Source organism: Scyliorhinus canicula, chromosome 10 (assembly GCF_902713615.1).
Source record: "Scyliorhinus canicula chromosome 10, sScyCan1.1, whole genome shotgun sequence".
Taxonomy (NCBI): Eukaryota; Metazoa; Chordata; class Chondrichthyes; order Carcharhiniformes; family Scyliorhinidae; genus Scyliorhinus; species Scyliorhinus canicula.
In genome coordinates, this window is record NC_052155.1 from 180,749,172 (window position 1) to 180,776,074 (window position 26,903).

The window sequence follows — 26,903 nt, forward strand, 5'->3', positions numbered from 1 at the left end:
CTATTTGTAGGTGAGACCAAAGCTAGGAGTCAGAAATACAAAATAGTCACCAATAAATCCAATAGGAAGTTCACCTAGAGAGACTGGTGAGAATATTACTCACTAGCACAATGTGTAGATGAGGCAAGTAGCAAAACACATTGAAAGGGAAACTGGACAAGCACATGGAGGAAGGACTATGATATTGTGCTGATATGGTTGCATGAAGAGTGGCACGACGAGACTTATGTGGAGTTATTGGGGCAAATGAGCTGTTTCTGTGCAGCCAGGAGTAGGAAGAAATCAAACAATGGAATTGATATTCAACCAGTTTCATTGCAAAATGCTACACGTTTACTGCTTAAAAGCAAACTTCAGGTCAAAGCTTCTGCTACAGGTGAAAGTTTTTGTTTTGTTCTGTTCTATAAATCTGTAGTGAGCAAATTCAAGTTAATCGATGGCCTCAGGTGATTTGCAACAGCTGCTCTACCACAACAAACTCAAATTAGTTGTTACTTGTAAACAATTAATTAAGAGACTCCTACTTCAACTGTTGGTCAACAATTGCAATTTTTGATTTGTTGCTGAAAATTATGACCATATGAGCATTTGTATTCATTTGGCTAGACTCTGAAGTTACTGAAAAGTATAAATATGGTCATTCTTTACCTTGTCAAACAGGCCTGCAAGGTTCAAAATTGTCTTTTCTTATTATTATTGTCACAAGTAGGCTTATATTAACATTGCAATGAAGTTACTGTGAAAACCCCCTCGTCGCCACAGTCCGGCGCCTGTTCTGGTACACTGGAGGGAGAATTCAGAATGTCCAAATTACCCAACAGCACGTATTTCGGGACTTGTTGAGCACCCGGAGGAAACCCACGCAGACACGGGGAGAAAGTGCAGACTCCGCACAGACAGTGACCCAAGCCGGGAATCGAACCTGGGACTCTGGCGCTGTGAAGCATCAGTGCTAACCACTGCTATCATGCCTCCCATGTAGGGTGGGGTTTACGGTTAAATGCAATGCCCAGCAAATCCTTGGAGGTGCCAATGCTGATATATTTGCTAAGAGATTTACAATTTTTAAAAATCTCAAATTACTTTCATCACAGGAATGGTGTTTACTCACCACAGAATCATAGAATGCTTACAATACAAGAGGTGGCCACTAGACTCATCATGTTCCGGCCAACTCTCTGCAAGAGCAAATCAACTAGTCCCACTCCCCTATCTTTTCCTTTAGCCCTGCAAATTGTTTCTCTTCAGGTGATTATCTTTTGAACATCATGATTGAATATACCTCCACCACACACTCAGGCAGTGCATTGTAGACCCCGAGGCTCGCTGCAATACTTTTCATGGTAAGTACAGTCATGGGCCATTTTTTAATCTCAACAACAGAGGTAGGTTCGAAAAAGAAAGACCACACAATCTGTACTACAGGACAAGGATGAAAGTTCAATTTTTTTTTTTATAGAAGTTTGGAAATTGTGGTAATCGACTGACATATTTGTACATGATACAGTGTAGGCTATACTGTGATTGTCATCTTGAGGGGAAGAATTGGCTTTTATTATTTTCCATGTTCTCATTTGCTTATGTCTGGGTAAATCCGATGAAGACTACCTTCTCAGAATTGTTGTATGTATACCAACACTGGAAATGACAGATTAGATTAAAAGCATTACTTTCAATTTGTAACTTCTACGTATTTCAATACACCAAAAAGAGCACCAAATTTTCACTTAACTTACCCCAGGTACAAATGTAAAGAGGTTGTACTTCTGATTTTTGATGGCATTTCTTGGATATTTGTCCTCACACTTCTCTGGATGTCCCAGCCATACCGTGCGAGCTTTAAGCTGTTTCTTTCTCCGACAGATATTAGCCAGACAGTCGCAGCAACTGAAAGACAAAATACCTAAATATTCAACCATGCTTCATGCATCAGAAGTAAATTATAGTAGAAAGCAATTCTAACATATTAAAATTATTGGTTTAGTACCATCTGTTGATAACGTTTTCTTACTTCCCAGGTATATTTTGCATCAGAGCAATTGTTCCCTAGTCAGTGACAAGTGCTCACACAGAACGGCTCATGCTCTCACACATCAGAAATAAATAATCTCTTCTTTCTCCATCCAATCATTCTACTCTTCCAACTTGCAAACTTCCCGGGAGGTATCATAATGAAAAAATGAAATGAAAATCACTTATTGTCACAAGTAGGCTTCAAATAAAGTTTCTGTGAAAAGCCCCTAGTCACCACATTCTGGTGCCTGTTTGGGGCAGCTGGTGCAAGAATTGAACCCACGGTAGAGTAGAGTAGGAGGGAAAATATGGCGGGTAGTACCGGTGGGAGGGGAGCGGGCTTGTGCAATATGTTATGATGGAAGTATTGAAAGTACGTGGATGTTTGCACATTTTTGCCTTTTTTTGCTTTCTTTCTGATGATGTCTGTAACTGTTTATAAAGCCAAAAACTACCTCAATAAAATTGTTTATTAAAAAAAAAAGAATTGAACCCATGCCACTGGCCTGACATGTTCTGCTTTAAAAGCCAGCTATTTAGCCCTGTGCTACATCAAATGAAAAAATAGAATACCCACCATTAATAACCAAGGTTGTGACAATCAACACAAAAACTGGAATGCTAATTCTGATCCCTCAATTTCAGGATTAAGAACTTCTGTTATGTGGTCACATTAAAAATATCATATTGGCAAACAATGAAATCAGAATGAACATTAAAGATTTTCAAGTTAAATTTTTTTGCATTTTTAATTTTACAAGTTGATGAACTGGGTAAGGTTATAAATTCTGCTATAGGCATACATTTCCTATTTTTATAAATCTACTCACTACGTTGCAAAGTAAAAATTTGTGATGAACATAGTGGAATATTAAATCGAATTACACAGAAATAACAAACAAGTTTCAAAATGAAAATAGAATATGCAATCCTTTGGATCGGATTAAATTTATCCTGTTTCCCTTTCTGTCCTTTTCATACAAAGCTGCTTCTTTTTGGTTTACCGAAAACAAAATAAAGGACAAAATGTGAAAAAGTACCAAAAATCTTGGCATTCCATGCAAAATGGAATTGAACGTACATAGCAAATGTACATTGGTACTGTATTTGTCCCTTCCCTCATTCTCTCCCTAATCATCTTCATAAATGAGTTAGTTTTGAAAACTAAAGTAAACTATGAAATAAAAGTTCCCAGAAGCATAAAATTTGCAAATTGTGGGCAGCAAAATTTATTTTTTCCTTTATTTTCATCTGTACACAGTTAAGGTTTGGAAAAATGCACGTCTGCTATCAACCGCAACTAATTTTTAAAAATATTTTTCTGGTATTATGTAAAAGCACTTAATTATATTGAGTTCATGTAGGATCTATAGAATTTGCACAATCGGTGCAACACTTAATAAAAATTTATCAATACTACAAGATAATATTTTATTGCCCATGCACTGTAATTTTACACACTAATCTCTTATATGGAACTTTATTGAAAGCCTTCTCAAAGTCCAAGTAAATCACATCCACTAGCTCCCCCTTCATCATCCTCAAATTTCCAGTAGATTTGTCAATCATGATTTCCCTTTCACAAATCCATGCTGACTCGGTCTGATCCTGCCACTGTTTTCCTAGTGCTCTGCTGTAAAATTCTTGATAATGCATTCTAGAATTTTCCCCACTACCAACGTCAGGCTAACTCTATAATTCCCGGTTTTCTCTCTACCTCCCTTTTTAAATAGTGGGATTATGATAGCTGCCCTCCAATCTGCAGGAACTGTTCCAGAGTCTATGTAATCTTAAAAGATGACCACTAATGAAAATGAAATGAAAATCGCTCATTGTCACAAGTAGGCTTCAAATGAAGTTACTGTGAAAAGCCCCTAGTCGCCACATTCCACCGCCTGTTCGGGGAGGCTGGTACGGGAATTGAACCGTGCTGCTGGCCTGCCTTGGTCTGCTTTAAAAGCCAGCTATTTAGCCCAGTGTGCTAAACCAGCCCCAATGCAACAACTATTTCTGGAGCCACTTTCTTAATTTAGAGTACCCAATTATTTTTTTCCCAAATAAGGGGCAATTTAGCATGGCCAATCCACCTACCTGCACATCTTTGAGTTGTGGGGATGAGACCCAGGGAGACATGGGGAGAATGTGCAAACTCCACACAAACAGTGACTCGGTCCCTGGATTAAACCCAGGTTCTCAGCACCGTGAGGTAGCAGTGCACTGCGCCATTGTGCCGCTCAGCCACTTTCTCAAGTGCTCTAGGATGTAGATTATCAGGCCCTGGGGATTTATCGGCCTCCAATCCCATCAATTTCCCCAATACTATTTATCTACGATTACTGATTTCTTTCAGTTCCTCCCTCACACTAAACCGTGTTCCCAACATTGCTGCTACGTTACTTGTGTCCTCCTTTGTGAATGCAGAACCAAAGTATGTATTTAGTTGGTCAGGTGTTGAAATGAAAATGAAATGAAAATCGCTTTATTGTCACGAGTAGGCTTCAATGAAGTTACTGTGAAAAGCCCCTAGTCGCCACATTCCGGCGCCTGTTCGGGGAGGCTGGTACAGGAATCGAACCGTGCTGCTGGCCTGCTTGGTCTGCTTAAAAAGCCAGCGATTTAGCCCAGTGAGCTAAACCAGTTTATTTCCCCATTATAAATTCCCTGTTTCTGACTGTAAGGGGATATTTGTCTTCACCAATCTGTTTCGCTTCACATGCACATAGAAAATTTTAGAGTCAGCTTACTTTCGTACTCCTCTCAATCAATGACAGGTCTCGCAGCCCGACCACCAACCCTGGTGGCGTTGTCAATATGCCATTCCAACAGAATCCTTCGCCGGGCAACAAGGGAGGTGAAGGCCACAACAGCCTTCCTCCCCTCATCAGCTCTAGCATTTCCAATACCCCAAAACGTGCCATCAGAGACCGTTGGTCTTTGGCAAACAATCACAGCGGCAAAATCACCCCAATTGGCCACCACAATGCCCGCATCTTCCAATCTCTTTTGTTCCAGCTCCTCCGTCTCACATCAACATTCAGTTCTCCCAGTTTGTGGTCTCTGATGAAGTTATTGGTCTCCTCTGGGGTTTCAAAATAGTACTCCCGGCCTTCAAATGTCACCCACAGTATCGCCAGGTGCAGTACCCCAAACCGGATCGGTCTTTGATATAGAATCGCTTTGGCCTTGTTGAACCCATCGTGTCTTTTCACCAGCTCCGTATCAATGCCCTGATCAATTCGGACCCTGTTCCACCCCCATTCACAGTTCCACTTCTCCCTGGCCCATCACAGGACCACCTTATCCACAAACGTATGGAGCCTCACGATCACCGCTCACGGCAGCTCCCCCGCTCTCAGCTTCTGCCTTCGGGACCTGTGCACCCTATCCACCTCTGGGGCCTTGTCCTCTCTGCCACCAGCTCTGGAATAAAAGGCCTTTCACACCCTCAAGCAATCAAACTTTACGGAGGTAAAAAAAAACCTTATACATGAACATTATCCTCTACTAAAAGATGGATCGAATGGTTAGTTTTAAAGAGTTAAAGTAGCAAAAATCTGGTTGCATCTCAGTTATAATAATTTTCATTAATTAAACTGTGCATTCTAGTTCTGCTCCGCACCCCCCACCCGTCCAAATATTTCTACAAAAATGTTTCATGGATTTGGATGCTTGGGAAAATCAGGAGTTAGGGAGCTTGGTGCTGAGATCAAAGAACAGCTATGATTTTATTGAATGGCACAGCAGGCTGGAGGGGCAATATCAGTTATTCCAGATTTCATTCCTTATGTTCTATATGTTTCATTTCTTTTGTAACATAGCGATCCTATATTATCTCTAAACTGCCCAGGAAATGCAGCGGTGGTCAAAAGCCAAAAGAAAGGCTGGGTAAATAAAGGCCACTGTTAAGTGTATGCCCCGTTAACCCTGTATCTTTAAATTGTTTCTCATTGTAAGCAGAGAATAAAGTCATCAACTCTTCACATCAGCCACTGCCTCCATGTATTAGGTTCTAATTGCTCAATGAAGCATGATTGAAACAGTTTTTTGTCGTACTGCAACCCATTACTGTAATGTTCTTTTGATATACCACAACCTTGGATATAGCACAATTTAGACAGGGAAATTGTACACCACTTATGATACTGACAACTCCTGCATTTTTTTTTAAAGTATCGTAGAAAAAACTAGCATGCTAATGCACTAAGCATGCAAATTACACCTCAGAATATCTTCATTTCAATTACAATGGGCAACATGATAGGGTCTATATCAAGTGCTGTACATGAAAACCAATATCAGGGATATAATCTGCTGAGAAGATAATGTGTATTTATCACAAATCTCCTCTATACAACTGTAAATTTAATAAATTAAAAAGTCTGAACACAAATTGGTAGGGTGCCAGATTCCTAACCAGAAGGTTTTGCAAGTTTGAGTTCCACAACTTGCCTGTCAGACAAATCCACCTGTCTTATTTGGGTGAGGTTTATTTATTTTCAGCCATACTGGTGTATGAATTTCTTAAATATAAAAAAAGTACATAGTCTCAAGTCCAACTTGAATTGTACCTCCCAGCTACAGTGATGGTGGTCACCTAACACAAGAGGACAAGTGCGGAGAATGTACAACTAAACAGCCAGTGATAATGACCTGGAGTTTACTGCCTACGAGGGTAGTGGATGCAGAAATGATTAACAATATCAGAAGGAAGTTGGATGGACACTTGCTGGAAATAAACTTGCAGGGTTACAGGGACAGAGCAGGAAATGGGACAGAATAGATTGCTGCACGGAGCGCTGGCAAGGGCTTGATAGGCCAAATGGCCTCCATTTATGCCATAAATTACTATGAATTAATAATAATCTTTATTGGTGCCACAAGTAGGCTTACATTAACACTGCAATTAAGTTACTGTCAAAACCCCTTGTCGCCAAACTGCAGCCCCTGTTCGGATACAATGAGGGAGAATTCAGAATGACCAATCCACCTAACAAGCACGGCTTTCGGACTTGTGAACTGAGCAGTATCTAAAGCGTTTATGTTATTGAAAGGTTGCCACATAATACTTTGAACTATACTACTATTTAAAAAACAAAATCTTTCAAGAATTCCCAAAAGGATAATGAATATCATGTTTGAATTCTACCACATAATATTGTGACCCATAAGGAGCTGGTTTGCTTTTCAGGTGGTGATTTAAAAAAATTGAAGTTAACAATGTCTCTTAGGAGCAGCACGGTGGCACAGTGGTTAGCACTGCTGCCTCACCACGCCGAGATGCCAGGTTCAATCCCGGCCCTGAGTCACTGTCCGTGTGGAGTTTGCACATTCTCCCCATGTTTGCATAGGTTTCGCCCCAACAGCCCAAAGATGTGCAGGGTAGATTGATTGGCCATGCTAAATTGCCCCTTAATTGGAAAAATGAATTGGGTACTCTAAATTTATATTGAAAAAAAGTCTCTCGCTTCCCACAAAATATTAAAAATCGGTTGAAATCCCTGGTCAGCAGTTATTTAATGAATCCCATTTTGAACCCAGTGTAGGGTTGGTTTGAACAAGTTAAAATCTTGCCCATTATTTCTGCCTTGGTGTCACACCTCCACCTTTAGTCACTTTGGACCTTTCAGTATATGAATCATTTTTAAACAGTCAATCCTTTGTGATCATTTAGTTTGACCTTTCCGTTCCTCAACAACTTTGATATGTTTCTATGTTTCATACATGACAACAGTGACTACACTTCAAAAAGGGTATTTCATTGACTGCAAAGCACTTTGGGATGTTGGATGGTCATGAAAGTGCAGTATAGATGGAAGTAGTGTCTTTAATTCTAAAAGAAATTGGTTGTTTAAACAAAGCAGAAATCTTAAAATGCTGCTTCTTGAACAGTGCAGTTGGCCAAATTCTTTGTGCGTGTGTGTGTGCGTGTGCGCGCGCGTGTGGCGGGGAGGAGAGAGAGAGAGGGAGGGAGGGAGAGGGAGGAGAGAATCTTTGAGTGCTTGGTTGATAAATAATAATAATGGTCAACAGGCACTCAACCTTTCTGAAGTTTAGGCCATATCCAGTTTGAGTGCTCTTGAAATTTGGGACAATTGAGGAGGGAATACTTACACCGTGGTAGGAGACTTGGCATAAAGCACATTCATTTTGCACTCGTACAGCAGTTAAAGTGCAAAGTCCTAAGTCTGGAGACACGCTTGTCTTAGAAAAGGAGTCCTTTATTGGTTCTCCATTGATGTTTGCATATTTCTGTTACCTGTAACTGTTTACAATGCCAAAAAATACCTCAATAAAATTGTTTATAAAAAAAAAGAAGTCCTTTATCCAATTTGCATCACACAAGCCAAAACTAGCTCAAAGCTGCAAGTGCTGTGTACTAATGCTAAACCAGTCAGAAGAACATCAGAAATAGCCAGAGTAGGCTATCCAGCGCTCAAGCCTGTCCTACAAAAACAACTGCACTTTCCTGCCTGCCCCATTAAACCTCAACTCCCTTGTAGATTAAAAATCTGTACTGCATCTCGCATCACTCTTTAGTTTGGACTGCTGGAGGACAGTTCAAATCAGGAAATACCAAAAATAGTTCAGACTGCGATGAAATATCATAAGCAGGCTGAACCACAAATTGGCAGCACAAGTTACAATAGACAGTGATAGATTAGGATTTTCTTTGCAGTTTAAACCTGCACAATTGATAATTGACCACTGAAGATTATACTGGTATTTAAATGCACAATGGGAAACAGGTTAACCTATTAGACGCACATGCTAATTATAAATGAAAATACAATAGCCAATAACCATTTCACTCATGAGAAAAATTGGTTAAAGAGAGAATCTTTTCAAATTCATTCAACATATGTTCTAATGATGCGCACACATGCAGGAATTATTTATTTCAAAAAGACAAAAAAAGACAACTTCACAGGAGGTACAGCCCTTTGGGTGTGACAATGATGAAGGGAGTCATAGTCTCGTCAATTTGCATTGGCCTTGTTCCAAATCCTGAATTGTCCATTCCTCCCCCTCCTCCTGCCTCCCTCCCACCCCCAACCCCTTCAAGTTTTCATATCAGATTCATGTCTTTGAATTGATTTTGTTCTCCTACTTCTTAGGTAGCACCGAATTACTGGGATAGCAGATTAACAGCTTTAAATAAAGGCCACAGTACTTTTATGTCATTAACCAGGATGCTAAAATTCAGGAGACAGTTATGTCAGATAAAATTTATCAAACAGAGAGCATTATTATGGAATTGTGAAATGTGCGTATGTATGTGCGTGTGTGTGGGTGTGTAATTTTCCAACCTTGTGTCACTGCTGAGCCTTCCCACCAGCAGCACATTCAGAATTAACTCCAGAAGTTAAATAGCTCTAATTATTTTGCAACACGTGCCTTCATTTACTTCTGAATGCCTCCTGGCAGCATCAACATATATTGCTCAGCAACACCCAACAGAATAAAACCTGCAAACTGGCAATCACCATCGAAATTTCCCTTTATTTTCTAACTTTGTTACTGCCAGCAGTCCCACTATTGCCATATATACGAGACAGCAGAAGTGTTTCTGCACTCAGCGTCACTTCTAAAGCTGGCTCTCGTGCGTTACCAGCTTTTACAATATCATAGGGCACACAAAATAATACAGCATTTCAGATTTTGAAAATCATGTGAGCCATAGTTTTGCTGTCAATTTGTAATCCAATTATTTTCAAATTGAAACAGTCTGCCATGCAGTGAATAAAACTAATGGCTTCCAAATCAAACGTAAATAAACTGAAAGATTTGGTTTCCTCTCCGAATCACCACCAAGTGCTGCACTCTACATCATCTTCAGTTTAGATCTCCAGAGCCATTTCTAGGAGACCCCCACAGGCAGTTTCCATAACGCTAAAATGAGCTGCAACACAGCCATGCACATGAACATATTTTTATTGGCCATAATTTCTGACACCCAGCCTACCTTCTCCAGGCCATCCAGCTAAACATCATATTTCTCAAGTTAGACGTTAACTAGTCTCGAACCAAGGTGCAACAATTTTACAAACTTTAGAACTTCTGAAGTTAAAACATTTGGAGCATTACATAGGCACTGCTAAAATGTGCAAATGCAAAACTTGATGAAAATCAAGCGATGTCATTGGCTACTGTGGATCATTTGTTAACCTGATTCAATGTATAAGAGTACAGGCAAATTATTCACTGAATAAGCAAGGCTTGGGAATGCAAAATAAAGCTAATGTAGCCAAACTAACAAACACACTTCACGAACAGCTTACATTTATATTGTCTCTTAACATAGTATATGTAGGAGTGACATTACACAGAAGTCAACAGAACCAAAGACAACAATATCGGGGCAAATGAAAGTCAAAGTGGTCAATATGGCCCAATAATATAGCACATGTTCCATGAAACCTCACAGGATTATTGAACAAAATTTGACATAGGGAGATAATAGGGCAGATGATGGAAAACTTAGTCAAAGGTTTTAAGGAGTGTCTTAAAAAAAAATGAGGATGGGGTGGGGAAAAGTGAGTGGTTGAGAGAAAGGAAGGGGAGGCCATAAGACATAGGAGTAGAATTAGGCCACTCGGCCCAACGAGTCTGCTCCGCCATTCAATCATGGCTGATGTGTTGCTCATCCCCATTCTCCTGCCTTCTCCCCATTATTAATCAAAAACCTATCTGTCTTAAAGACACCCAGTGATTTGGCCTCCACAGTCTTCTGTGACAAAGTGTTCCACAGATTCAGCACCCTCTGGCTGAAGAAATTCCTCCTCATCTCAGTTTTAAAGGCTGTACCCTCGGGTTCTAGTTTTTCGTACTAGTGGAAACATCCTCTTCACATCCATTCTATCTAGGCCTCTCCGTATCCTGCAAGTTTCAAGAAGATCTCCCCTCATGCTTCTAAACTCAGAGTACAGGCATAAAAGTGCCTAAACAGCTTCTACACCATGCAGTTCCTACAGCACCACAATTTCTGCAGAATTGCAACTGGTCAAAGGTTAACTGCGAATTTCCAAACCTATGCTTCTTCTATATTGCTTTATACACATCAATATTTTATCATTTTTCTCGATAACACAAAGGTACAAAATAATTGTTTGAGGGAACATAGAGCACCCAATTGACCACATTAATCCACTCATTAGGCCTGCTCCTTCACTTCCTATGGAAATAATCTTCGGTGGCGCTACTATTTTCATATGGACAAAGTGTTTTTGATAACTAGGTAGATGAAAATCTCATGACAGAGAGAAATCAATCCATCTTGAAGCCCCTAGAGTACAGATCTATATGTACGAAGTATTGCTAATTTCACAAGCTTTAATGGAATTCCAGCTGCGTTAGTGAAAAAACACTGACTGTGCATAATGCCACATAATCGAAAAACAATGAATTGTTGTTGATGTTGCTGCTGAGTGCAATGAAGGACCTTTTCAGAATACCTAACTGTGGAGAACAAAAACGAAGAATGAAGCAAGTTCTCTTAAGGTTGTGAGATAAAACAGGCAGAAATGGTCACAAGTTGACTGAATAGTGTTTTGACAAATTTGTCTTCAGGTACAAATGTGGAAATAACCTTCTCACTGATCTAGCAAGTAGTACACTTATTTCAATAAACTGGGTGGAAGAGTTAGGTAAAGAATATATTCCTCAGTCACATGCAATCTACAAAACGGAAATAAATGCTTCTTACTGCAGATATTTTACAGGGTTATAGGTAAATCATATTCCATCAGATTCAGCCAATTGCCAACTGGAGAGAACCCACAATACAGGCAAAGATCAAATAGATCAATTAATTAAATCAATTAATGATGTATGCACTTCATACATCAGTGGTCTAAATAGTTTCCTCTAGCAACCATCAACAAATATCAGACTGATGTTTTCTCACTTTTTCTTCTGATTAAAACAAATGGGAAAGGAATACAGGAGGCTAGAATTTCAATTGCTGTATGCAGTGTGATGTGCAAGATATAATTTCCTATCCCAAATGTCTGGTATTGCTCGAGTCAGTAACATGCGGTTCTGGTAAAGTTTTATCATCAGCTCCAAAAGAATCACACACCACAGCCACAGCACTTTGTAGCCTCGTCTTCAGAAAAGACAGCCTAAGAGTGTCCAACCTGTCAGAGTACACAAACTTCGGTAACAGGATAAGTTTGGGGAGTTGGGGGGGGGGGGGAAGAAAGAGAGAGAGAAGAGAAGAAAGCAGTTTTATGGAGAGAGAAAAAAATTGCCTCGATTTGAGATTCACATTTTCTCTCAATAAAAATGACAATATTACAAGGTTTTAAGAACCTGAAAAAAAGGATGAAACTGAAATTCTAAAATAACCATGCTGCATATCTGCCACTAATCTTCACAAAATAAAATCTGAATTGGTAGTTTGAGTGGCTAATATAACTGCCGTCTGTACTTTAATATAATTGGCTCGAATATTAATCAAAAAGCACAATTCTGCAAAATAGTCACATGACTCCTTGATTAATATGTTCGTTCTAAACTCTACACCAGATTATCATCAAGGTTTGAAAAATTAATGTTTTTATTGGCACACCCTATAAAGTTTCCTTGTGTGCCAACATTTGATTAATGCATAATTTGAATTAAAAAGGTTGCTTTTACCACTGAAAGCCCATTTAGTATAAAACAGCTTCAAGCAATTTGGATGGTGGAATATATTTTTTGACATAAAATAAACTGGGAGATTCAACAAACTCCTGGTTCTTATTCAGAGCAATGGAAACTGACATGTTTAATATGGAACGGTGCAGGAAGCAAAGCAAAGATATAACGACAATTCTTACCCTGCTAGAAACATTGATTTAGCAGTCTAATGGAGATATTCAGATCCTAGAACTATTCTGCTATTCTGTCCCAAGATATTCACCATCCTTAACAGCTCTGAATTAGTAATACAAAGAACGGTTAGCCCTAAACACTTGCCTCTTGCTTTTCCATGCAACCTTCACTTAACTAATAAGCTGGCCCACCCAAAACCCAAGTTCACACATGTTAGATGCCAAGAGGACCAGCAACTGTTGACACCAAAATTTGTTGGAATTGAAATTCCTGCAATGGTCAAGCAGCTCTATTGATTTTAGTTTCCCCATTCAATTTGAACAAAGTTTTTTTTTCACCTTTTGAACAAACTAAAAGATCAGTTCTATTATTGCATGAATTTGAAGGAAGCTTATGATCGGGGGATTTTGCAGGTTTTGACAAATTTAATATCAGAAAACCACTTCTGGAATTCTGATTTTACAAACAACTTCAACAAATATTGCATGTGTGCTTTTAAGCTGTTTTCTTAAACCAGTTTTAATTCCTACTTTCCCACAGGTGAACACCAATACTTCAGCCAAGTAGTCATTCTCTATGTCTAAGCCTAGGCAGCATCAGCAGGTTGTTTGACCAATGAAAGAATCTTAGTTGAGCCCAATCCTGACTTCATACAATGTAGAGATATCCAGCAACGCACACTGGATAGTAATTAGCAGCAGAAAGTTAATTTTCTCATCTTATGCCCATGACACTAAAACCAATTAGAGTAGGCTTCTTCAAAGTGGGGGTCACGACCTGTGTGGGGGTTGTAGGCTGGTGTAAAAGGGTCATGGTGCACGCTGAAATTAACACAAGTATCTCAACTACCGGGTAGGATCAGCTGGGTGGCAAACAGAAAGAGCGCCATGAAAACCGCTTTTGCGGCGGGAGAGATGATAAAATGTGTGGCCCAAGAGCAAGCAGCAGTGGACTGACAGATATCCCAACAGCAAACCAGGCGTTAGCTGCAATTTGGAACCATTATACGATTAGACCGATTGTCACCAATTAATCCCATTCCTCACTGAATAGAAGTCTTTCAATCAACTAACCTCAAAATTGAGTAGCTTTTCAGGATCATCCACCGAGGGACTCGGTCCCCATTTTGGTAGAGAAGCGAGCACAGACACCCTCCACCCCACAAGCCCTCCACATGTACATACTACATACACATACAGGGGCTGGTTTAGCACAGTAGGGGCTGGTTTAGCACAGGCCAAAATCGTTAGCGTTTAAAGCAGACCAAGGCAGGCCAGCAGCACGGTTCAATTCCCGTACCAGCCTCCTCGAACAGGTGCCGGAATGTGGCGACTAGGGGCTTTTCACAGTAACTTCATTTGAAGCCTACTTGTGACAATAAGCGATTTTCATTTCATTTTCATTCATACTATCCCAGTCCTCTCATTGGAAGGAGCTTTTGAGAAGCCAAACACCAGGTTAGAGTTTACTCATCCGTTCAAAATGTGTTGAGAGACAATAGGGTTTGGAGAAAACCACTTTCTTTATGTCTGGATGTCAATCCTCACCTGCAGCAAAACTTGCTGAATTTATTGGATTAAACTTGGCACAGGACAATCACACTGACTCTTTCAACCCCCGCCTCTCCTCTCCCCTCCACCCACAAATAAAATTCCGTTCAGTGAGATAATTGCTGCTATCAGTTCTAAAAGCAGCCTTCAAGTTTAAACCTGTATCCCTTTATCCTACTATCAAAGTTTAACTTACAGTAATGTTCTGGATTTTTCCCAAAATTCACCTTCCCCTGTAAGATTATGTTTAAGGTTAAGGGCTATTAAACCTAAATTTCTGTAGTCTTATCCCTGTGTTCGTCGTGGGTAACGCACTCGTGTCTACATGAGATGGTTGTGGGCTCATCTTCACATCTAGGCCAACATCCCAGTGTACTACTGCAGGAGTGCTGTCCTGTTAGAAATGCAGTTCCAGATACCATGTTAAATGGTGGCTCTCTTCTCATGTGGATGTAAAAGATTCCATGGGACTACATTGAATAAGAGAAGGGACTTATCCCCGATGTCCTATCTAACATTTATCTCTCAATGTCTATATATTTACATTGTGTATCTTGTGTTGCCCTATTATATTTTCTTTTCATATACTAAATGATCGGTTTGAGCTGCACATAGAAAAATACGTTTCACTGTACCGAGAAACAAATCTAATCCAATCAACATAAACAGTTACCTGATCTTTATCACATTGTTATTTGTGGGAGCTTGCTGTGCATAAATTGGCATTACAGCAATGGCCGTACTTCAGTGGCTGCAAATTACTTTGTAGTCATCTAGTTTTGATAGTGCTAGCAAAATGCAAATTTTTTTTTCATAATTCAAAACATTGACATCGCCCTGTCTCCTCTACAGTTTGAACATCTCTCTACTGTAAGAGTCACAAGAGTTTTACAGCACAGAAAGAGGCCCTTCAGTCCATCAAGTGGGCCCCAAAAGTTGGCCAGATGGCAAAAGTGAGTCCGGGGGAAAAAGAAGTTTGAAAAACACTGGTTTAAATAGCATATTGCAGTTAGCAGTGTGTTATGATCCTTGTCCAGACCAAGATCCATTGTTGGGGATCAATAATGTTTTGTTTAAAGTCAAAAAAGTTTGAGATTCAAGACACTTACTAAGTGAATAAAAGCCACAAGATACCATGGGTTTTGAATAAACAAAAATAAACTTTACAATACAAGTTCAGAAAGATAAAACAACATACAATAATATCTATATTATTCTTAAACATTCAGGGTAAGTATGAAGTACATATGAAGCTACAGGTCAGACACACCACACGATACAATAGATGGCAGAAGCGATCAAACTAGTTCCATGGATTTCTCAACAACCGACCCAGTGTTTGTCACATTGTGAGCGAACCAATTGAAACTTATGTCTTTCTCACAATAGTTTCCAATCTCCACCTTTAAAAGATCTCACCTTCAAATTCTCTCCAAAAGTCACTTCCCACTTCAACAATGGCCCAACTCACCTACCAAGGTTCCTTTTCCTCTGAACCTTTTACACATGTGCTGGCCGGAAAAACTGATTGCATGTGCACAGACCACTGTCTGCAGCAGGTGCATGTGCAGCAGGGTAGCAGGGGGCAGCAGGGTAGCATGGTGGTTAGCATAAATGCTTCACAGCTCCAGGGTCCCAGGTTCGATTCCCGGCTGGGTCACTGTCTGTGTGGAGTCTGCACGTCCTCCCGCTGTGTGCGTGGGTTTGCTCCGGTTTCCTCCCACAGTCCAAAGATGTGCGGGTTAGGTGGATTGGCCATGCTAAATTGCCCGTAGTGTCCTAATAAAAGTAGGGTGAAGGGGGAGGTTGTTGGGTTACGGGTATAGGGTGGATACGTGGGTTTGAGTAGGGTGATCATGGCTCGGCACAACATTGAGGGCCGAAGGGCCTGTTCTGTGCTGTACTGTTCTATGTTCTATGTTCTATGTTCTATGAATCCCTGAATATACTCGTTCACCTTCCAAACGCAACTTCAGATCTTCGGCTGTGCCAAGCAGAACACCACTGTTCCAATAACCCACAGCATGCCCACTTTGTTTAAAGTCTGCTCCCTGCAGCTCTATTTAAAATTTGGAGCCTATTCCTCTCTTTAACTTACCGGGACCTATTTCTGTCCCATCTTCCTTGCCTGGGATTTCTGTTCAGGATGTCTCCCTGACCAGGTAACCCTATTACCCTCCTGTGTCCTGCTCCTTGGGACACAATTAGCAACAGCGCTCAGCACCAGCTCACCTGCCTGGGTTTTCGCGTAGATCCTCTTCCACTCTTCTGTGCAGGGCCGATCCTCGGTCTGAAGAACTTTTTTTTTTTTTTAAATGGTCTGTGCGCATGCAATCAGTTTTTCCGGCCAGCACATGTGTAAAAGGTTCAATTATCGTCAAGAATCGGAGTTGCCCACCTCTGAACTACAAACCAAGTATAGGTTTCATCACAAGTGGCACACCCCAACAGGTCTATTAATTACAATGAGGAGCCAACAAATTCCTCCCGAGAGGCATAAGAGGTCGACAGCACAGAAATCCCTTCAGCCAATCACGTCTGTGCCAGTCAAAAACAACCATCTAATATTCCCATTTTCTAGCTCTCAGCTCATAGGCTTGAATGCCTTGGTTTCGCAAGTGCACACCCAAATACGCTTAATTATTTGAGGGTCTCTGCCACACTTTTAGGCAGTGAGTCCCAGACTCCCACCCTCCTCCTGGGTGAATGTTTTCCCCCCCAAACCTCCTGCCCCTTACTATAAATCGATGCCCCTGGTCATTGACCCATTCACCTTCGGAATTTTATGTCCCCCTTCGTCTCCTCCGCTCCAAGGAAAACAAACCCAGTATTGTTTTAACCAATGTTTTATACAGTTCCTGCATAACCGCCTTACTCTTAGGACCAAAGAATTCCTGCAGTGCAGAAGGTGGCCATTCAGCCCATCGAGTCTGCACTGACTGTCTGAAACAGCACCCTACCCCCCACCCATAACTCCACCTAACCTGCACATCTTTAGATTGTGGGAGGAAACCGGAGCACCCGGAGGAAACCTACGCAGACAAAGGGAGAAAGTGCAAACTCCACACAGATAGTCATCCAAGATCAGAATTGAACCCAGGCCCCAGGCGCGGTGAGGTAGCAGTGTTAACCAGTGTGCCACCCGTGTCGTACCTTAAACTATGCCTTGGCTAATAAATGCAAGTACACCATATGCCTTTTCAACCACTGTATCCACCTGCTCTGCTAGTTTAGAACAAAGAACATAGAACGTTACAGCGCAGTACAGGCCCTTCGGCCCTCGATGTTGCACCGACATGGAAAAAATCTAAAGGCCATCTAACCTACACTATGCCCTTATCATCCATATGCTTATCCAATAAATTTTTTAATGCCCTCAATGTTGGCGTGTTCACTACTGTTGCAGGTAGGGCATTCCATGGCCTCACCACTCTTTGCGTAAAAAACCCACCTCTGACCTCTGTCCTATATCTATTACCCCTCAATTTAAGGCTATGTCCCCTCGTGCTAGCCACCTCCATCCGCGGGAGAAGGCGCTCGCTGTCCACCCTATCTAACCCTCTGATCATTTTGTATGCCTCTATTAAGTCACCTCTTAACCTTTTTCTCTCTAACGAAAACAACCTCAAGTCCATCAGCCTTTCCTCATAAGATTTTCCCTCCATACCAGGCAACATCCTGGTAAATCTCCTCTGCACCCGTTCCAAAGCTTCCACGTCCTTCCTATAATGAGGCGACCAGAACTGTACGCAATACTCCAAATGCGGCCGTACTAGAGTTTTGTACAACTGCAACATGACCTCATGGCTCCGGATCTCAATCCCTCTACCAATAAAGGCCAACACACCATAGGCCTTCTTCACAACCCTATCAACCTGGGTGGCAACTTTCAGGGATCTATGTACATGGACACCGAGATCCCTCTGCTCATCCACACTACCAAGAATTTTACCATTAGCCAAATATTCCGCATTTCTGTTATTCTTTCCAAAGTGAATCACCTCACACTTCTCCACATTAAACTCCATTTGCCACCTCTCAGCCCAGCTCTGCAGCTTATCTATGTCCCTCTGTAACCTGCAACATCCTTCCGCACTGTCTACAACTCCACTGACTTTAGTGTCGTCTGCAAATTTACTCACCCATCCTTCTGCGCCCTCCTCTAGGTCATTTATAAAAATGACAAACGCAACGGCCCCAGAACACTTGTGTACATGTACTGGTGTACATGTACACAAAGATCCCTCTGATTCCTGGTGCTTCCCAGGGTTCTGCCGTTCATCATGTATTCCTTTGCCTTGTTTGTCCTCCCCAAGTACATCATCGTAGATTTATCCGGATTGAATTCCATTTTACATTGATCATCTGTCTATATCCTCCTGTAATCGAAGGCTAGCCTCCTCACTGTTTGCCATCTCACCAATTTTCATATCATCCATCCTACATTTATGTCTAACTTATTGATATAAACCACAAACAGCAAGGGCCCTAACACTGATTCCTGTGGGACCCCACTGGCACAGGCGTCCAGTCGGTAGACACCACTTGACCAGCCTTTGCTTCCTGCCACTCACAAATCTGCCAAACCTCAGTGGATTCCATGGACTCTTATTCACTATTAGTCTCCCATGTGGGACCTAATCAAAAGCTTTGCTGAAGTCCAAGTAGACTACGTCAAATGCATTGCCCTCATCTACACACCAAGTCATCTCTTCGAAAAATTCGATCAAGTTGGTCCGACACGACCTCCCCTTATCAAAACCATGCTGACTGTTCTTGATTAATCCCTGCCTCTCCAAATGCAGAATAATTCTCTCAGACCTGCTTCAAATGGTTTCCCCCCAACACGGAGGCTAGACTGACTGGCCTCTAGTTTCCTGGTTTACCCCTTCCTCCCTTCTTGAACAATGGTACCACATTGGCTATCCTCCAGTCCTCTGGCACCTCTCCTGTGGCCAGAGAGGAATTGAAAATTGCCAGCACCCCTGCTATTTCCACCCTTGCCTCATTCAACAGTCTGGGATACATTTCATTTGATCCTGGATATGTGTCTACTTTTAGCCTGCAAGACCACTCAACCTCCTCTCTGTTTACATTAATTTCTTTAATTTTATCACAATCCTTCTCCCTGATTTCTATACTCACATCATCCCTCTTACTAATGAGCACAGACAGTAAGTAGTCATTTAGAACCCTACCTATGTCCTCCAGCTCCACACACAAATTACCACTGTGGACTTCAATGGGCCCTACTCTTTCCCTAGTTATCCTTTTACCCTTAATGTACTGTAAAACTTAGGATTTTCCTTTATTTTACCTGCCAGTATCCTTTAATGTCCCTTTTATACTCTCCCAAATTCTGTTTTTAAGTCCCCTCTTGCTTATTCTATATGCCTCGAAGGCTACTGCTGTTTTCAGCCCTTGATATCTGCCATAAGCCTCCCTTTTTTTCTTTTTATCCAATGCTGTATATTCCTCAATATCCAGGGTTCACTGGATTTGTTGGTCCCAGCCTTTTTTTTTGATTGGAAATGTTGGCCCTGTACTCTGCTTATTTCCATCTTCAATGCACCCCACTGTTCTGTCACAGATTTACCTAAAAAGTGTCTGCTCCCAGTCCACTCTGGCCAAATCATATCTGGTCTTGTTCAAATCCGCCTTCCCGCAGTTATGAACTTTGATTTCCGACCATCCTTGCCCTTTTTAATCTTGAATCTAACAGAGTTATGGTCACTGCCTGCAAAATGCTTCCCCCACTGATACTTCAACCATTTGTCCAGCTTAGTTATCTAAAATTATGTCTAGGATCACTCCCCCGTCTTGTAGGACCTGCTATGTACTGGCTTAAACAGTTCTCCTAGATACACCAAGAATTCCGCTCACTCTAAACCGTTCACACTATGACTACCCCAGTTAATATTGGGGAAGTTTAAATCCCCCGCTATCACCACCATATTACGTTTAGTTTTCTGACATTTGCCTACATATCTGCTCCTATTTATCTCGGAGTGTTAGGGGCCAAGCAATGACTCCCAGCACTCCTTTTAAGTTTTTGAGTTGTACCCATAAGGATTCATTTGAAGAGCCTTCTAAAATATCATCCCTCCTTACTGCTGTAATTGATTCCCTGATCAAAATTACAACGCCCCCTCTGCTTTTACCTCCTTCCTGTCTCGCCAGAAGATCCTATATCTTGGGATATTGCCCCCCTCTCAACCATATCTCAGTGACACCAATTATATCATACCCCCATGTTTTAATTCGTGCCCTCAACTCATCTGCCTGGTTCTTCAGACTCCTAGTATTAAAATAAATACCATCCAATCTTACCAAACTTCCTTGTGGCTTAACTGGTCTAGAATTTCTATGCCTTACTGACTCACTTGCTGTCATTCTAATTTTGACTGTGCATCTCCCCCTGATAAAGATTCTCAGGATTCCACCCCCAGCAAAGTTAGTTTAAACCATCCCCAACAGCACTAGCAAACCTCCCTGCTAGGATGTTAATCCCATTTCAGTTCAGGTGCAACCCGCCCACCTTGTACAACTCCCACCATTCCCCAAAACAATCCAATGTCCCAGAAATCTAAAGCCCTCCCTCCTGCATCATCTCTCCAGCCATGCATTAATCTGGACTACCCTCCTATTTCTATACTCACCAGCACGTGGCACCGGAATTTAATCCAAAGATTAAAGGGTTAGGTTGATTGGCCATGCTAAATTGCCCGTAGTGTCCTCATAAATGTAAGGTTAAGGGGGGGGGGGGAGTTGTTGGGTTACGGGTATAGGGTGGATATGTGGGTTTGAGTAGGGTGATCATGGCTCGGCACAACATTGAGGGCCGAAGGGCCTGTTCTGTGCTGTACTGTTCTATGTTCTATGTTCTATTACTACCTTCTGGGTCCTGTTTTTTTCATCTGCTTCCTAAATTCTGTTTGCAGGACCACATCCCTTGCTCTGCCTAAATCTTTGGCACCTGTGTACCACAATACCTGTTTGCCCTCCCCCTTCAGAATACCCTGCAGCCAGTCAGTGGCATCCCTGACTCTGGCACCAGTGAGGCAAATGGAGTCCCTTTTGCAGCCTCGTCTGTTCCTCCTGCTGACTGTCACAGCCTAGGTCCTAGGAGGGGTGCTCTTTCAGAGGACCAGTGCAGACTTGATGGGCCAAATGGCCTCCTTCTGCACAGTAGAGATTCTGTGAAATTCTATAACAATCTGCTTATTAAAAAAAAGTGATAAATTCATTTTATTGGACTAGAAACCAATACCTTAAAAAAAAAATTCAAGACAGTTAATCACTGGATTCTATGATGTTGGATACATCCATACCAGATACAATCCTAACTTATTCCCTCGGTTCTGATACTGGGATACCTCAGAAGCCAAGAACCTCAGTGTGGGACTACTGCACAGCAATCTGTCTTTGTTATGCCCATGTGGATGCAATAGACTTTTTGGCACCTTTGTTACAATCCCAGAGATCAACAACGTCTGAATTTCCGGTGACTGACATGAAGGATTACACAACAAGATCTCAAGGTGTAAGGCTTTTACTGGAATAAACAAACTAAAATCAACATTGCCTAAACACTATTCATAACACTATTTATAAGCAAATAAAACTCTAAGCCAAAGAAAAGATTCCCCATTTAACTTTGAAATTACCAAAAATTGGGCTCCACTGTTACACTTTACTGTGTCTTCTTTTAAGTGGACACTTCAGCCTCCAGGAACCAGTGTAAAGCTATTCTCAGTTCTGGATGGCTTTTTCCTTTTCCAGCTTGAAAATCTAAGTGGACATTATTCCCTCTAGCCAAATCTGACAGCTTTGTTTAAAGAGACCAAGTTTGTGATAATTTAATCAGATTGCAAGTTTTCACCGCATTCTGAATGATGAATATTAGAGACTGGCGTCTCCATCACTCTGCGTTACCTCTCTTTCACAGACTGACCTATTTGAGATTCAGGGATTGCTCAAGAAAACCTGCAACCCGATTCTACAATAGCGTACTATGGACTCTTCCCCTTTCAAAGCCAATCGCCATAGCAATATGGATCACATGGGCCATGCATCAATATAGAAATGCTAATTATGTGTCCTCTACTCAATCCTATCGTAAAATTAAATAGATAGCTTAAAACATAGTTTTTCAAACTGTGGATTGCGACCTGCGGTCAGGCGTTGGAAGGGTTACAGAGGAATCGATTGCGATATTCTCGATTGCGGGAGAAACACCCAACAGCTGCAACCGGCTTTTAAATTGAGAATGCCAGCCGCGACCATGTAATGATGCAGTTTACCCACCAGATGCAGCGGCACAGAGGTCACGTGCCTGGCACATCTGACATCACATGCACTGCAAATCTATGCTTTTGACGCAAAACCAGGAGGAGAGATTCCTCCATTTTCTAGTTGCGAGCAAGCAAGGCAACAGGATTGTGAAATGAAGATGCATCGTTTTAAGCAAAGAAAAAAAATGAAATCTGGAACTAAGCAGTATAAAGATGATTTCCTGAGGTATGGTTTTGTTAATTATGCCAATGCAAATCAGGACACAAGCCCAACAGTGATATATGCCAGTGATACTGGCGAATTAGTTTAAAACCCTCAAACTTCAAAGGCATTTGAAGACTAAGCACAGCAAGTTCGAGGATTTTCTTCAAAGGATGCAGCGAGAACTTAAATCATCAGTTGAAGTCTTTAGCAGAAATGCAACATTGAATGACAAAGCAAGTGAGATTATGAGGACCAAGCAGGCTCACCTGTTGCATTAAAGGCAAGTGAAAATGTTATGTTGCGAAGGTCAGCCGGCATTCGTCCCGAAGGTTGGCCAGTTGGTAAAAGTGAGTCCCGGCAAAAATATTTTAAAACCTCTGCCTTAAAGCATTACCTTTTAGAAAACCGGACATTCCTAACACCTCCCTATGAAACTTGGAGACTAACAGTCTATCCAGACTCATCACAGATGCGCTAGTCTTGTCCCCAGGTGTAAACATCTTGCACTATCTTCCCAGCACATCAATCAGGACCCCCCTTTTAACCTTCAGCATCATCCAAGCTTGTTTTTGTACATTATTCTGAACTAAGTCACATAGTACAGGTGCATGGGACCTTTACATTCCATCAGTGCAAGTTTGGTGGAACCTCAAGATCCCAATGTTAAAGTGCCATACTAAACATCTATGCTCCCTAGACCTACCCCCGCCCCCAAGCCTCCCAACTGGTTATCAAACAATATGTATTTTAAAAATATGCTGTAATGCATTGGCTTTTAAATTATACTAACTGAGCAGCAAATGTTTAACTATCAAAGGGAGCACAAGAGAGATGCAAGCAGGAGAGCAGATGGAGGTGACTTCACAAAAAAGTGGGAGAGGGGCGGAATAGCATCTAATTGCTAAAATTGTAGAAGGTTTCTCCTTAGCATTTACATACTATGATCATAATGGCAATGAATAACCTTGGTTAGAATATAATGGTAAGACAAAATTATGGGGATTGAGTACATTAAATGATTTAAGTGCTCCAAATTGCTATTATGTAATCTGATCCAAACCCAAATATTCAAGTGACTGCGTTGAACTTGCAATGTAATTATTCAGTTATTAGATCACATAATAAAATTGTAAAGTTAAACAACCTTACAAATGATTTGCAATAGTAACTGACGGGATCAAATGTCATTTATCAATTTTTAAAATCAATTATACGAAAGTTACTGGAATCCATCATAGACAGTCACTAAGCACTTTCACAGATATCAGTTGATCCACAGAGGTTGGTGATGGAGGTATCACATATTACAAATCTAGTTGTATATTTTGAGGAATTGACCATCACAGATGGTGGAAGCATAACCATGGGGGTTGTCCAGGGACATCCAGAAGGTTTTGCATAAGAAAGTAACCAATACATAAAAAGGAGACAACCTTGTGATATAGGTCACCATGATGTGATAATTGGAGCTTGTTTAAGATATGTACTGAGGCTTCAGTATTTTTTAACCATGTGCACTAGTGGCTTCGATAAGTAATAGGGAGTTGTATTTTCAAGTCTGAATGAGAGACCGCGAAATACACTCTCAAAAGTTCAATATTGGGAAACATGCTTTTGTATCAGAGATAAATTACGAACATTGTCAAATGACGAGAGGGGAGGAGCTGCGGGGGATGTAGGTATCAATATAAACAAATTGTTAAAAGGTGATGAATTAAACAGCGCAGATTCACAAGAATGATACCTGGGTTACTATTAATGATAGAGGCATACAAAATGATCAGAGGGTTAGATAGGGTGGACAGCGAGAGCCTTCTCCCGCGGATGGAGGTGGCTAGCACGAGGGGACATTGCCTTAAATTGAGGGGTAATAGATATAGGACAGAGGTCAGAGGTGGGTTTTTTACGCAAAGAGTGGTGAGGCCGTGGAATGCCCTACCTGCAACAGTAGTGAACTCGCCAACATTGAGGGCATTTAAAAATTTATTGGATAAGCATATGGATGATAAGGGCATAGTGTAGATTAGATGGCCTTTAGATTTTTTTTCCATGTCGGTGCAACATCGAGGGCCGAAGGGCCTGTACTGCGCTGTATCGTTCTATGTTCTATGTTCTATACCCGGGTTAAAGAGTTAATTTATCAGATCAGGTCACAAACTTAATACAAGAGCAAAGTAACATGAATACTGGAAATCTGAGATAAAAGGTCAGTAACAAGGGAGCATAGATTTAAAGTGGTTGGTGGAAAGATTAGAGGGGAGATGATTTTTTTTTCTGTCAGAGGGTTTTGGAACTCTGTGCCTGAAAGGCTAATAGCGGCAGGAACCCGCAATTAATTTTAAAAAGGTGTCTGGATACGCACCTCAAGTGCCATAGCCTGCAGAGCTACAGGCCAAATGCTGGTAAACAGGATTGAGCTCGGTGGCTCGTCTTTAGGCCGGCACACATACGATGGGCCAAGTGGCCCCTTAACATTCGATCGTTCTACAAAATAAAAAGTGCTGGAAATATTCATCAGGTCTGGCAGCATCTGTGGAGAAGATAATCTAATTTCGGGTTTGGTTCCCCATTGAAAGGGCTGTGAATGCTTAAAGATAATTTTTTAAGCAAGGTTTGGCCCATTACTATCTATTTTTGCCTTACACCATCACTTTTGTCATTCAATCACTCCTGCCTTCCACCCCACCACATCCATTCCATTTTCCACTGCTCCACACTTTTCCTGCCTTGCTCAAAACTGTTTCATCACCAAGCATGCCTAATTCCAACAAAGCAACAAAGGAGCACTGACCTGAAACGTTAATTCTATTTCTCACTCCATAGATGCTACCAGGCTTCTCTGTTTACAGCATTTTCTGTTTTTATTTTTAGAAATCCGAATTGTGTTGGCTTGGTTCCAGATGGTTGAGGGGTGATCTAAATCAAGTTAATTAAAATGGTCAAGGGATTGATTCTGACATAGAGAAACTAGTTTCACTGGGGGACCAAGAGTACTGTAAACCTGGAACCAACTCCTATGAATGCATGAAATTTTGAGATGGAGATCAATAGATTAGATAACAGAAAGGATATCACACAAAGCCAAGCGCATCGAGATTCAGGACTGATTAATTCATTGACGGATGTGCGCTTTGCTGGCTCGGCCATCATTTATTGCCCATCTATAGTTGCCTTTGAGAAGATGGTGGTAAGTTGCCTTTGTGAACTGCTGCAGTCCCTGGGGTGTAGGTACGTCCAGTGCGGTTAGAGGGGAAAATTCCAGGATTCTGACCCAACAACAGTGGAGGAATGGCGATACATGTCCAAGTCAGGATGGTGAGTAACATGGAGGCAAGCCTCCAGATGGTGGCATTCCAAGGTGTCTGCTGAATGGTAGTGGTCATGGGTTTAGAAGTCGTTGCCGAAGTAACTTTGGCGAGTTCCTGCAGTGTATCTTGTAGATTGTGCACACGGCTACCACTGTTCTTCATTGATGGAGGGATTGAATCTTTGTGGAGGGGTAGCAATCAAGTGGGCTACTTTGTCTTGGATGATTGAGCTAGAGTGTTGTTGGAGTTGCATTCATCCAGGCAAGTATCCCATTACACGCCTGACTTGTACCTTGTAGATGGTGGACAGGCTTTGGGGGTCAGGAGGTGAATAATCACAGTATTCCTGACCTTTGACTGTCTCGGATATCCACAGTATTTATATCATAGAATCCCTTAAGTGCAGAAGGAGGCCAGTCGGTCCTTCGAGTCTGCACCGACCGTTGGAAAGAGCACCATACCCCCACTCTACCCCCATAACCCCAATTAACCTATTGGGCACTCAGGGGCAATCTAGCATAGTTTAGTCTACACATCTTTGGACTAGCACATATGGCTAGTCGACAGCAGGGGATTCAGTGATGGTAATGTCATGGAATGTTGGGGTGATGGTTAGATCCTCTCTTATTGGATACGGTCATTGCCTCGCACTGGTGTTACACAAATGATACTTGTCACTTGTCAGCCCAAGCCTGGATATTGTCCAGGTCTTGCTGCA

General features: G+C 41.5%; 1 protein-coding gene across 1 annotated transcript in view; it reads right to left on the bottom strand.

Annotated features, from left to right (window-relative positions):
• The window catches only part of atp9b (ATPase phospholipid transporting 9B), a 340,330-nt gene that overhangs the window by 250,612 nt on the left and 62,815 nt on the right, over positions 1-26,903 (bottom strand). The window contains exon 3 of the mRNA XM_038810251.1: positions 1,737-1,887. Within this exon, the coding sequence (XP_038666179.1) occupies positions 1,737-1,887 (151 nt within the window). The remainder of the gene's footprint in view (positions 1-1,736; positions 1,888-26,903) is intronic.